Raw genomic sequence first — 15,569 nt, forward strand, 5'->3', positions numbered from 1 at the left:
AGACTTGTCGTGGTATTTCCATAATTGATTAAAATCATGTTCTTTATGCTTTTTAAAGATTTTGAAATGATCAGCTTTGATTGTCGTGTCGATGCGCTGCCAGAGAATGAAGAAGTAGATACTTAATTCATTCAGCCATGCTAAGGCTATTATTGGCTGATACAAATATAGGAAAATCGCCTGGACAATCGGTCAAGTTAATATACTGATTCTCCGTTTAGATAAATTATGTTAGTCTAATACATTTAAAACAGAAAGCTGTTTTTCGTTTACATTAAGACAGACAGACAGAGAGTTAGCCGAGATCGCATTGCTCGAAACATGACTAATGTTTTTCTTGCTCAATATCATTCAACTCATTGAGATATCAGACATTCAAGCATGAACGTAATCCAACTCATTCAGAAATCACATTCAGGCCTGAATTCCATCCAACTCATTGAGATATGATATATTCAAGCATGAATATCATCCAACTCATTCAGATATCGACATTCAAGCCTGAACACCATCCAGTTCATTCAGATATAAGACATTTAAGCCTGAACACCATCCAATTCATTCAGATATCAGGCATTCAAGCATGAATATCATCCAATTCATTCAGATATCGGACATTCAAGCCTGAATATAATCCAACTCATTCAGATATCAGACATTCAAGCATGAATATCATCCAATTCATTCAGATATCGACATTCAAGTCTGAACACCATCCAGTTCATTCAGATATAAGACATTTAAGCCTGAATATCATCCAATTCATTCAGATATCGGACATTCAAGCATGAATATCATCCAACTCATTCAGATATCAGACATTCAAGCATGAATATCATCCAACTCATTCAGATATCGGACATTCAAGCCTGTAAATCATCCAAATCATTCAGATATACAATTTAGTTCTGAATACCATCCAACCCATCAGAGGCGTAGCTGGGGGGGGGGGGGGGGCAGGGGGGTGGGTACATATGTCCCCGGGTGCCAAGGTACAGGGGCGCCAAAATGAGGCTTACAACGTTACATTATAATAAGTAAACAAGGGTAATATTCAAAAATGTGATTAAACGGGGAGGGGGCTGGGGCGCCAATTTTATAGTTCGTCCCCGGGCGCAAAATATCATAGCTACGCCTCTGCAGTTCATTCAGATATTAGTCACTAAAGCCTGAATATATCCAACTGATTGAGATATCAGATATTCGAGCCAGAATATCATCCAACTCGTTCAGGTATAAGACATTCAAAAATGAATATCATACAACTCATTCAGATATCATACATTCAGTCATGAATATCATTCAACTCATTCAGATATCAGACATTCAAGCCTGAACACCATCGAAATCATTTAGAGTTCGGACATTAAAGCCTAGCGACTATCATCTATGTGAGTGGCTATATATATATATATATATATATATATATATATATATATATATATATATATATATATATATTCTTCATGCAATTTTCAGTATATACCACAAAATTTATAGTAATATATGATGGATAATTGTTGTCAGAACAAAATACAAAATACTCTGACTTTATATCGTGTGTTACGCTGAATGAGTATGTACGTTTTACTATACTTTGGCAATAGGTTAATTGATGCACAGAGCAGAAATATTAAAATGATCCACACAGGGTATATCGTGTGTTATGCTAATTTAATAGGCATGGTTTTCTCTACACTGGCAATAGGTCATTTGACACACAGAGCAAAAATATTGAACACAGGGTATATAGTGTGTTATGCTAATTTAATAGGCATGGTTTTCTCTACACAGGCAATAGGTAAATTGACACACAGATTAGAGAAATCTGATTTTGTTGTACCTACATTGCACACACAATCATTTCACTGAGTCGAGAAACAAAAATAAAGGTTGATGTTGCCCCATCCTGTCCCTACCCTGTTTTTGTGCAGTTTTATTTAGAATTCTTTACTTTGCAGAAAGGTTTTGAATATGTAAAAATATTTAAATTTTGTATGGAAACAGGGTAAAGAAAGTAAAGTTCGTCCAGTGTACTGTTATTTCACAGATAAATTTATTTTCAAGTGCACTTATTTTCCATATTTTAAGTATGGCGTCTGGTAAGAAGATTCTCAAATGGACACAATGAATTCATTAAATAAGAAGTAATAACTGCAGGTGTTTAAAAATCTTTATTTAAAATATAAGCTATATTGTATCTATAACACAAGGAAGCAGTTTGACATATTATTCATCTGAAAATTCAACACTATAATATTTACCATATCAAACATGTCCTTGAATTATTATATGTATATGTATATACAAATTCCGGTATATATGGTGTGTGTGTGTGTGTTTGTGTGTTATACATATATTTATCTGTTTATACACATGTATCAGCGAAACGAAAAAGAAACAATATGACAGGTAGTTACAAACAATGGTTATACATACATTTATCGGTGTATCCACTAACATGCGGATCCAAGTATATGTGTTTATTGTTTTATTTCTTTTTATAAAGACAAGTGTATCAGTAGATTAGCAAACCTTTTGTTAATAATACATTTTGGTCATGATCAACAAGAACAAGTGGTGACAATCTTTTTTTTAGTGTCAGAAACAATTTAACAATGAAGCTATCGGTATAGCAAATTAAGCCAGTGTTCCACATCAAAATCAGTCAAAAAGGATACATTAGGCCAGTGTTCCACATCTAAATCAGACAAAAAGGATACATTAGGCCAGTGTTCCACATCAAAATGAGACAAAAAGGATACATTAGGCCAGTGTTCCACATCAAAATCAGACACAAAGGATACATTAGGCCAGTGATCTACATCATTGCTAAATGCCACAACTAACAAGAATAATTACCCAAATTGTTAAAGATATCAAAAGTGCACATCACACACTACACAAATGAAATGAAATAGCCAGCTTAAAATAAATCAAAAGATTTCTACTCATAGGTACTAAAGTCTTAATACTCTATAGTTTCCATGTGTCTATTTAAATACTGCCATTAGTGCATGTAATTTGCAGTTTCAAATAATACAAATTATTAGCTTAATAAGTCATGCTTGGTCAAATGTCCATGTTATATAGCAAGAGAGTTTCGGTATTTCGCTGCGAACAATTTGCAACGAGATGCAACTATTACTAGATATTTTTTTGCCAGGGTAGAAAAAAAAATGAACCAGGTAACGCTCTTCGCGTTCACGAAATCCATTACATATAATCGTTCTAGTGCAACATCAAGTTCTTATTATGCACTTTACCGTGACAATACCTCCCCAAAAAACAAAATGGAAACATTTAAAAATAATCACGGAATACGAGTAAAAGAATATATCTCTTATAAAACTCATTTACAACACTAATAATGGTAAAAAAATGATCAACGATATACTACTTAAGTCGTTTGCATCTACATTTCAACCCCGTTGGCTGCCTCTGTTCGAAAACAAATAAGGTTATAGGGTCAATGATTACGTAGTAGTTTACTCACTAGACAGCAATGTCGTATCGCACATGCCACGAGTATCTTTATCTTGTCTTGCTCCTAAAGCTACTCCTAACCAAGTGTCAGCGGCATCCGTTCTTAAAATGAATTATTTTATTATATCAGGTAGCTTCATGATAAGCGCACTGATCAGCTAGTGTCAAGCAATACCGTGACCACTCGACCGTTAATGGTAGCAGTCAGTCGCTGTTGGAATCCGTGCTTTGGGGAAAGACATGTACCAAATGATCAAATACCTTGTTAGACTTGCACGTTACCTTTAGTCTGTATAGCCACAGCTTCATTGCAAATTAATCCTTTTCTTTTAGGATACCTTGCCTGATTATGATCCCATTAATTACATGCATAGCACTGCTTACTCTGACGACCTCTATCCTTACCAGACCTTCACTTTGTCTTCGCATATTTTATAGACTCTCTAGTCGTTTGACCCTTGATTGGTTTCTAGTCTGTAATCTTTTGAAGCCTGTTAGCCATGTCTTGTACGTTTTTAAATGACTTTCTCCATCAGAAACTGGTTCAATTCCTGAGCCAACCGTTCTTAACGATTGGTCTCTGAGCAAGAAATCAGTTAGCTTTCAAACGTTTTCTTCACTTTCCTGCATTCGATCCCTCGTTTGAAATAACTTTCTGACGACTAACTGAAAAGATGTTTCTCCCTTCTCGGGTTTGCTATACATGAAAATCTTACGGAGACCCTGTTTAGTTCTGTAATCTGTTTAGAAGTGCATCACTGCTAGCGTCGTAATTAAGCGCATAATTTTTGGGGAACAGAACACTGAGATGAATTGTCCAATCATCTCGTTCCCACGTGTGAATCTCAGCATATCGCTCAAACAGATAGTGATAACGTTCCACATTATATTTATAATGATCAATGGCGATTTGGAGACACATAATTTGCTAAAAGCAGAATCACTTTCACCTTTTCTAGCTGCTAAGAAGTCGACCTGCCTGTCATAATCTCTCTACTTATTTCTACCCTCTACCTCCATGATCTCTAACCTTGTCTACTGTTCTAATTCTACCTTTCTTTCCACTGCATCAAGTTACCTGTTTTACCCTTCAATATGCTTTGCTATTTCCAGTTTTTCCCTTTCTTCATCCTTTCCTAAATCACTCTTTTCCCTTTCTGCTACCTCATATCCCAGTTGCTTACCCCAATCAGCTAAGTCTTTAAAGGATGACATGACCGATAGGTGTTAGAGTTATCTTTTTCAAACAGACTATTTATATACAATACGCACTAGCGGAGGTAAAATATCAATTGTCAACTTAATATTCCTTATCCAGGCAACCATGTAATGAACAGTTTGTACGTTCCGTCGCATACAAGATGACAGTAATTCACCTAATCCAAATCTCGCACTTCTGACGCCACGGTGACACTGCCATGGAAACCGAATGGATATGTATTAAGTGAAAATACTGAAACCAATGACGTGAATAAATGTTTATGGTAATGAAGTATGAGAGTCTCTATAAACCCAACTACTAATGCAACACTCAAATGAAACAAATAATGACAAAATGCAAAGAAACAAGAACACTATATTAAGACTTAAAATCAGGACATTATATTCGTTGCCTTACATACCGTGATATTAACACAAAAGTCGGAGCATAACACTCTCATATATATATATATATATATATATATATATATATATATATATATATATATATATATATATATATATATATATATAAAACCAGATGATATCATGATATGCTAAATGGTACTGATGTTATCATATGCAACTCATGTAGCGATGTATTCACCATAATGTGATTATTTTTTTAATAATTATGTGCGTGTGGTTTATATAACCATAAGCTTTGTCAACATTCAAAATTCACAGTTCAAAAGTCAAAATACAATGTTAAAAGTTCACATTCTTTGAAGAAAACGCTTATGTGGCTGCCCCACCCTCTTCAAATCATGCATCCGGGTTTCCAACCATATTATTCTGTTGCAATGCTGCTTCGCTGCTGAATATGTTGCCATACTACCAACCTTGTCGCCCTGTTTTCAACAATGTTGCAGTTTTGCCAACTGTGAGGTCCAGCTATGCTATCAATCATGTTGTCACCAAGTTGGCAGCTATGTTGTCAGCCATATGCCTGAAGTAAACTGTAAAGTAAATAATGCCCATGAAGATAACGGAATCATTGTGCCAGCTTATGGAATTATAATCCTAAAATACTATTAAAAAATTCAAGGAAACAATGTTAAAGTAACCATGCAAATCGCGAAATTTACGTATCTCGTTGCAAATGATCTACAACGAGGTGCAATTATTACTCAATATTTTGTTTAGTCAGTGTAAAATAGAAACTGCAAGAGGTTACTCTGTACTCGTCATCATCTAAACGCTACATCTAGTGCTCCATTAAGTTATTTTCTTGTACTATGCCCTGTCCAGTAATATGGTCAAATTTAGTATTAGCTACAATTTAACAACACTAAAATATTATGTTCAGTAAATAAATTATATTGTTATTATTCTGTCCTAATTCTCTCATAAAGGTCCTCTTTTAGATAATTAATAGTTTTAGACTTCTCGAAAGCTCCTCGCAGCTTTCATAAATCTGTATACTTTTGCAAATTTTAGCATTGTAGCTACTTTAACAATACTAAACGTATTTTATACTGTCATTGTAAATTAACCATACACTTTAAATTTTGAGCCAGCTACTTAAAAATAATGAGAATGCTGAATGTGTGCCTTCGTAATGAGAAGAAAGAAATAAACAATACCTTTAGTGTAGGAAGCAACATACATTTTATTCTGCTATTCAACGCTTTAAAAGTGGAACAAACAGACGTTATGAATATATAGTTTCTTTGTAGTTTTGAAAAAATAAGTGGTTACCAAATATATTAACTGCATTCTTATTCCAATTTATATTTCAGGTTTGCTTTATTAATTGGTCAGAGATGAGAAACTTTGATCATCAAAAAAAATTCTTCTTTGTTTGCCATCAATTTTGTATTGATCGTGTTATTGTTGCAACCAGACTGTTTGGAACGGCTGTCATATGCATTTGATATTTTAATTACCGTGGTCATTTTCTATTCAAACGTCTCCTCCACTTCTTTGTAGTATGGCTCTGAAGTGGTAAAATAGTCGTCAAAGAAGGAAAATAAAAATTCAAATGTTGGTCTGTTCTCGGCGTTACCGTCCCAGCATTTCAGCATTTTGTCATACATAGGGTCCTGACAATTTGAAGGCTTTGGCATCCTGTAGCCACGATCTACTTCGTCTAGCACTTCATTGTTTGTCATGTCTAAAAGAATATCAGATAATTATATTTCTGTATAATAACAATATTCCATTTTGTGCCACAGAACACTTTAAATACTGTGGAGTCAAGTGTCTCGCATCTATGTCTCTGTGTTGATGCATCACCACTGGGTATGATATTGTTGACAATGGTGCAGGAAAAGTGATGCTTATATCTTTCTATGTCTGATACAGGTGAGAGCAACCAGTTACATATATATCTCATTAAATGAACAAAAGTAAAACTGTCTGGAAAGATTGTTGGAGTATATTTTTATCTTGATATTTTTATACTGTAGTCAGGAATTACAAGCAAGAGTCCTTCTAAGGGATCGATGCTCTACTGACCAAAAAAGAATTTGAGAGAATTTTCAATAAAGCATTTCTTCGTTTTAGCTATTTAGTGTTAAAACCATTTCTAATATTTCTAAAGGATAACAATAGTTTCAATTAGCCGCTGTGATGACGATAACGACGTGAAATTGGCACATTTTTCATTTATGACCAATTAGGCATCATTAGGAGTCTGTTGGTGAAAAGCCTTTGTTAACATGATTGTATACAGGATGGTAATTATTGCATTTTCAAGATGTCAGATCTGTACCATTTTCATCTAGGACCAACTACACACCATGAGAAGCTTTCTTCCTGGTGAAAACCCAATGTCGATACAATGCTTCCCATGGTGGCCATTATGTATGACAAATCAGAACCATTTTCAATGAGGTCAAAGTAGACATGAGAGGAAGGTCTTCTAGTGAAAACCCAATATCGATATGAACATCTATCCAGGAGGAATGGATATAACCGGCTTTTCAAGATGGCTAGTTTGGTGAAAATATTGGAGGTAAGATTGGCACCGTTTTTAGATAGGACCACCTGGAGATGGTACGAAGTCCTTTAGTGAAAGACCTATGTCAAATATGATTTTCTATTTTGGATAAGCAGTTGTAACAATACTTGCAAGATGGCAGAACTGGTAACCATATTGGACGACATATCGGCACCATTTTCATTTATGACCAAGAAAACGTCATACGAAATATTTGAATGAAAATTTCATGATTATATGACCTTGAATTCTGCTTGGACGGTCATATTGAAGTATCATTAAAATTTACAACCAGCTAGATTTCACAATAAGACTTCTGATGATGACCCCAAGTCAATATGATTTTCGGTTCAGGAGGTGCGGCAATGGTAAGAATTTAGTGGTGACCATTGTGCTGGTCATATTAGATATTATATTGGCACTATTTTTATTTAGGACAATGACGTCTTTGAGTAAAAACAAAAACTCAAATAACTCCACGCCATCCATTCAGTTGGAGTAGTCATAACATGATCTTAAATATGGTCGTTGTAACAGCCATGTTGAAAATATGCCCGGCACCATGGGTTAATGAGTATTTAAAGTTTCATAATAATCCATCAATTTGTTTAGGGGCGATAGCAATAACAAATTTATGATAAACGAGGACGATGGACAGATCATTCTAAGAGGTCTACTGTCATGTATATGACCAGTGTAGCTAAAAAAGAATAATAGCATTAATCATGGTGTTACAATTTAATGCAAGCTTAAAATTTGAAATTCATAAAATTTAAAAACACATAATTTCCCTTGTGCGACAAATAACTGCTTCCTGCATTTGGATCTGTATCAGGTTTAATCGAGGGAACATTAATAATTGATATATAAACAATTACAAGAAAAGGATGTTAATATTTATAAATTAATTATCCCTGTTCATAAGAATAACATTTGAACACATTTTAAAAGGATAACATTTCTTTTTATATCTGCTATCGTTGTCATTATCATCATCATCGTCATTTTCTGTCTCTTCTTTTCATGAATTATTTTTTCCCCTCATAACACCTTGCACTGAAATACAGATTATTATACAAATATTTTGCTAGATCGTGTAATGTCTTATCGACAGAACAGTATGCCACCCGTTGACATCATCTCAGTGCCAAGCAAACTTGAATCTTTAATATTCAATATTTAGTACTGATGAGTTTCTTCTAAAGTACACAGTAATGAACGACAACGTGTCTACCTATTTGCACACGAAGCAACCAGGGCCGACAAGGGACGCAACCGGGGATATATCCCCGGGGCCCAGGCCCATAAGAGAAAGCTTGCCAGTAGCTTCTCGCGGGTCGGTGGTTCTTTCCGGGGTTTTCCCGGGTTCGTGTGCTGAAAAATGTCGTTAAACCCTACAGCAACAGCAACAACAACGTAAATATAGCGGGTTCCTCAAAATGCCCTTCTACCAAATATATGTGGTAGAGGTATCGTAACTCTTTTACACTAAAATGAAGCAGGGGAGTCCAAGCGTATTTGTATGTCTGAAAGGATTAATTCTTGGTGTTTCTGAACAGATGAAGTTCTCTGCTGGCGGTTGCACTGAGACCTGAGATTTGCTTATTCTTTCTTTGCTCAAAGCTAGTGAGATGTAATGGTGAAAATGATTCCCTTCTCCCAGTGTCATACACTGTACAGTCTTGATAATATCTGAATTTTGTTTATTAAACTATTTTGATCTCGTGGTTTGTGTCCAGATTGTTGTTGGTGTATTAGGTCTTTATTTAATGACACGAATTCCTTATTATTCCAGCTGTTAGTATAGATTACAAAGCCATAGCCTACATGTCGAACCCATGATGAAAACATTGTTTTAAAACATGCACCCATTGACCCGTGAAATCACTGTTAAAAGGTTGAGGGATGGTGTTGTAGAATGAATATTGTTGTTTAATGCTTTTTCAACCCAAGCAAAATACAGTATCCATCAAGAAAATAAAGAAATACAAGCCAATGACAAACTTTAATGAAAAATGTATAAAATATTTTGCGATGTAGATCCCAAGTTCCAAAGGAGAAACTATGCGTGTCTCAGAATGAACTGCCCTAGCTTTTCATGAATCATCCGCAGCGTAAAAAGAATCCAGTACGAGGTTTAGAAAATATAAAAAATGAAATAATTATCAAACTCTGAATGCAAATTTGCTATGATTGTGATACTATCCCAATTTTCTATGTCACAGATTAATGCCAAGTATATGGGAATCCATAAATGGGTTTAGGAAATCTCTGCAAATAAACAACTTTAATCCAAACTTTAGCTATGTGATGGTGACAAAACCAGCGAGAGAACAGTGACAGCTTTGTCTTGCTTCCAACTAAATTGGCTTGCAAATAAATGTGTGAATATACTTGGCAGAGATTACACTTATTTTGTTTAAAACAAGACATTCCCTACCTAAATATTAATGATATATTTACTGTAAGACCTATAAAGTAAAAGTGCTGGGCGTTCAAGTTTTTCTGTTCTAATGTTTTTTATTGCAGACAAAAGACTGTTTTTGGGGTAAAATTAAATAAGTCCTTCAAGTGATTTAGATTTAATTTGCCAAAGCTGTACTAAACTTAGTACGTGGTAAGAAGAATTAAATATTTTTGTTGATAAAGTTCGTACCGGGATATGGCACAGCTCCCATTGTTACCATTTCCATCAGTAATATGCCAAAGGACCAAACGTCAGACTTTATGGTGAACGTTCCATGCTTGGCTGCCTCGGGAGCTGTCCATCTGATTGCGAACTTGGAATCTTAAGTAAAAAAGATGTGAAATACTTATGTTTCGTAAAATAAATATTAACAAACAATGAAACACTTGTCTCATGTGTACATTTTCAAACATCAACCGGTTTAAAATGTTGAACAGCTGTTATTTGAACATTTGTACACATTTTAATATTACCTTCCAGTGAGCCGAATACCTTGACAAAAATCAAACCTATCAATGGTTTGAGATATGCTATCTTTTAGAAGATTTCATGTACCTCAATTTCTTGCTGAAAACAAAACAATGAAAGATGTACTATTCACGTGGTGTCAAAGTTTGCCCCGATGATTTTGGGACCAATTTGTTGTTTGCATTTATCTCACGTCTGCTTTGAAATTGTGATTTGTACTGAGATAGAACAAATGTACTTTTTAAAATGCGAAAATATTTGGCTGTGGTTTAGGGTTGTTTTAGGGAAACGTTAAACCATATAAAACTACATTCAAGCATGTAAACGTCGTGCATATACTTCCCTTTGTCTTGCAATAAAACTCACCTCACCTATCCTAATAATGTTCTTTTACAAATATCAACCCGAAACAATATCTAAAATGTTTGAGGAAATAAATTTTTTTTTCTCCCCAGGAATATTTACTAGAGCACATTTAAATTTTGGAAATAAGCTCGGCTACATCTCTAATCCAGCAAAGCAGAGATTTTGTATCTCCCATTCATACAGTATATAGACAAAGAGAAGAAACTCTTACCCATTTCACATAATATACTCAGTTAAAAGAAAACTAACTATTAGTCGACCAGCTTCCCGGCCATTTTAGGGTTGCAAACACCGAGTTTCTCTTTGACTGTCCCATAAATCGTTTCTTTGTGCAAATTGAATTCGTCCCTAAGGGGTGACTTATTATCAATAAGTAAGAGTTATATTTGGAAAAAACAAAACGCCAAACTGGTTGGATAGACAGATAAATAGGAAAAATTAAAGGCAAAACCCTAGTAAATAAATACAATTATACCACCGAGTACAATATGTCACAAACAAACTGACAAGTAACATTTTGTTAATCTTCGTGTATTAAAATCGACAGAAATTCCAACAGTTTGATATTTTAAATTCATTTGTTTGATAAATGCATGAATTTAATTTTAGGTCGCATATAAATATAGTCGTACTGGATGATGCAATTGACAATATCTCGGTATAAGTCAATACCAAATATCTTACAAAATCGACATCGAAAAGAAACTCGATACTTTTGTGATTCACAGTATCAAATAAACGTCACTATCGAATGTCAGCTCGTTTAAAGTCCAAGCATTCATTCTCATCATCTGATTCACTAAATAAAGTTTAGAAATCCATCCATGTCGTCTGGTCATGGCAAATATTTTCCTCCTTTACTGTCACCTGCGGAAGCTTCGGTATTGGTTCTCTCTCATGAGTCACGCTCATGTTCTTCAGTGAAACCAAATTCATTTTTTGTGGTCCATTTATGCCTTTGCAAAGTCTATAACTTTAAACTTGAATGCTCTAGTGTAAGGATAACATTCTTTTCACCCACATTCATGAAATACCAAATGTTTAGCAGTCAGAATGTAAGATATCCAGTGGCAAGGTACCAGATTAGTGACAGGTCAGAGATATGGACCATTAGTAATCTGGAACCTGGGCAAATGCTCTCAAAGTTACAGTTTGTCCTACACATTATTTCATTCAAGGATTGATACTAATGATCATGCTTGATCCCAGGGAGTTAATATAAGCACCCACATTTAGCTGAATACAAGAATCCACTTGGAAGTCTTGGAATTGTGGCATGAAAACATACAAAAACATTTGAATTGAGAACATCATTATAACTCCTAGTTTGATATAAAATGTACGTCGTACGCATTTAATCACTCCTCTCTCCATGAATGACGCACGATGATAATCGGGCGAATGTATTTTCTGTATTATCCTCAGGCGTAGTTTCTCCAACCAATCCCAACTGATTGACAGAGCATCAATAGCCAAGGTTTACGGAGCCCGGACTGGACAGACCAAGGTGGACAGTTCATGGTTCCACCTTATCGCGAAAGGTATAACAAGTGCGCACATTCACTGAAACACCTGCGGACACATGGACAGCTCGGTGTTAAAAGTCTGGCATCCTCTCAACAACGAATTGTCAAGGAGTTGGAACCTGCCGAGAATGTAATTTGGATCATGATATCTATATGGAAGCACCAGTGCAAGACTCCTAGACCAGAATGCATGGTTTGGGTATTTCGGTCACCCACACCCCATTGAATTGTCCGACATTATGATAATTACCCTGCTGCAGATATGATTATTCCAGAAATAAACTGCGTTCACTGCAGTAATTTCTTCTCTAGCTTGGGTTTCTCCCGAGGAATTCTTGCTGAAAGCCATATTTGTCTTGCCAATGATGCAATAATTGTTTTATCATCGTCGGGATTGCAACATAAGTGATGCAAATGACTGAAAAATGTTGGAACTCTTGACCAGTAACTATCTGCAAAGGGGGCTGAGGAGAATCAAATTTGCCGCCACTCTGATCAAGCAGATGAACTGTAACAATTCTCTTGCTGAAATTAACTCCCTGTTAGAACTCGACTATGCAACATCTAGAGAGGCTCGCGAGGACGAAACTGTAAAACAATTACATTTAAAGATAAGCAATCTAATTCACTAGCAAATGTATCTTCGGGAAATAAACAAATGATATTCCCGCCCCTAAACAAAGACGAGTTTTAACTGCTTTTTTTTAAAGTAATACGATGCACTTGCTGTTAACAAGATTGACCTGAGCAAAGTGATGATGCAGTATTTGTTCTTTGATGAACCTGCACGGAAGAGCATATAATTTTCTCGGAAGCGAAAGCGAAATAATTTGTATGAAGCCAGGTGAAATAGTGATGTGAACATATGAGTTCGTTAGATCTAGAATGATCGCACTAAAATTTGACCAAGGTTTCCATTTCCAATTTGAATCCTGGTGCGGCTATGTACTTGATGATCAGGTTGAGTGATGTTCCTCACCTGTGCTTCCAGTCAACTTCACCAAAGAAAGCCTGGAATGAAAAATCCCGAGAGTTTAACTCGCAAAGTAATAGCTTTGTTTCCGTTCCTTTTGTTTGGGACCTGACGCTAACTAAAATTAGAATGTTTAAACTGCTGACGTTCGGCGATTATACGCTATGTCTCCTTTAGCCTGAAGTTATCGCCTTTATGCTGTCTGCTTTCAAATGTCTTCATTTTATCTGTCAAAAAGGAAGGACATGCCAAAATGTATTGAGTACAGTGGCAAAGACTGATGTGGCTTGAGTGAAGGCGACCAGAGATAGCCATCTCGTTTCGCCAGGTCTGTTCTGGATGACACTGCTAGGGCTTTAGGCTTGAATGATATGTTGCCCTATTAAATAACAGGGTTATGCAAGCCATGCATCCTCATCGCTCTGTTTTTCAGCAAGGCGAAAACTAACTTGTGATACCAGGTCCGGCTTAGAAGACGTGATCACATAGTCCTGCTCTAAGATGGAGGTGGCATAAAAACATAGCAATCTACTTAAAAACCAGATGGTTTGACATGATCACCACTGCAACGTATTTAACTATATTGTGGCAAGTTGGCACCGTACGCAGCAAAGTGCATGTGATACCACTGAGACAAGAACGATGCTGGCTATTGGCTGCCTAAATAGAAAGCTTTCATATTACCCCGGTCCTTGCATCTTAAAGAAAGACGTTCAGAGATTTATTTAATCTTCACTGACCATGGCAGTGAACAAAAGGAAGGGTGTTCATCCTCATTGTTAACATCTACTCTAGCCTAAAATGTATAGGTCTGGTTCGCAGACAGTGACAGTGGACACTCAGATAGTAAAACAAATCTATAAATATCTTAACAGCCCAACAGACGGACTAATTCAATGAATCGCCATATGAAGTCGCATTTAACAGCATGACTGGCTGTTACGCAGCATAACTCCCCTATGCGACATATTTTTGGGTTCCTAGCCAAAAGTATAGTATGGCACATCCGACCCCTGGACTGGCAGGCAGACAAATAGGGCAGCTGCGTTAAACTGGTAAACATCCAGTTGATAGGTAGGCACCTATCAAGGGTAAGTGGAATTTCTAGATAAGAGTTTATTCCCTAGTGATTTATGGTATATAGACAAGAAAGACTAATTTTTCGTCATTATGGAACAGTTGGATTCAAGACACAGTGGAGCTCGTTTCCTAATAATAGTGTGATTAGAGAATGATGTATTCATTACAGTAACTACTATATTTGAGAAACTACTTGCACTGTGCGGTGAGAAGACATTGTTTCTTGAAGATTTAATGAGGATAAAGCTAATTATAACAAGCACACACAGATGAAGCCATAAACAATCTTTCTATAATGCGAATGTGCATGTTGAAGAGGTGGTTTTGTTTATTTATATTAGCGGGTCTCTAGTTGCCGTAAGTAAAACATGGGTAAGATCCATTTCTGAGACTGATCTAACCAACAAAGTTAATGATACACTACTCATGCATGGTAAACATCATCAGTAGAATAGTGATGTTCCAGGGAGGGTTTGGCCAGCCACTTCTCTTAGACAAGGCGCATTAAGACTGCACAACATTGCATTCTTTAAAACAAATTGTGACCGAAATGTCAGGCCTGTGTTTATTACAATACGTTTTGGTGCTACATTAAATGACATGGTTTGTACAGCCAAGAAGAGTTATTCTAAAATGTTCTCTACGGATATTAAATTTACTCCAGGTGTTACTTTGTTTCTTACTTCATTAATGAAGGTACAAATGAAGATGATAAAACACACAAATAATTAGCATGTCGCTACAACAAAGAAATATTACTCCGTCTGGTATCCACCCATATCTTGCATTATTTTGGTCCACCGAAATGTATCCGATTTTAGCTATGTTTGAGAAATATATAATAAAGAAAGTTTCTAAATTTAACAAAAGAAATTTATTTTATTCAGCTTTAACATTTTTTTGGGATCAAATTCAGGGAATTTTTAAATACATCCAAGAATGTTTTAAAAACAATTTAAACAATTTCAAATGTTTTGAAAGAAATCTATGCTTTTTAAGGCAAACTCTCGATTTCAAGAATGTTTTCAGGGTGGTCCGAACTGCAAAATACGTTACAGC

The 15,569-nt window shown here is 35.7% G+C and overlaps 1 protein-coding gene across 1 annotated transcript in view; it reads right to left on the reverse strand.

Annotated features, from left to right (window-relative positions):
* Nucleotides 1–2,159: 2,159 nt before the first annotated feature.
* Nucleotides 2,160–15,569, reverse strand: part of LOC149807895 (uncharacterized) — a 76,458-nt gene continuing 63,048 nt past the window's right edge. Inside the window, exons 7-9 of the mRNA XM_089971776.1 lie at nt 10,287–10,418; nt 6,576–6,802; nt 2,160–5,645 (exon numbers count right to left, since the gene is read on the reverse strand). Coding sequence (XP_089827902.1) covers nt 6,588–6,802; nt 10,287–10,418 — 347 coding nt within the window. The 3' untranslated portion in view covers nt 2,160–5,645; nt 6,576–6,587. The remainder of the gene's footprint in view (nt 5,646–6,575; nt 6,803–10,286; nt 10,419–15,569) is intronic.

This window comes from Sinohyriopsis cumingii, chromosome 1, assembly GCF_028554795.1.
Source record: "Sinohyriopsis cumingii isolate HCF-2022 chromosome 1, ASM2855479v2, whole genome shotgun sequence".
NCBI classification, from domain to species: domain Eukaryota; kingdom Metazoa; phylum Mollusca; class Bivalvia; order Unionida; family Unionidae; genus Sinohyriopsis; species Sinohyriopsis cumingii.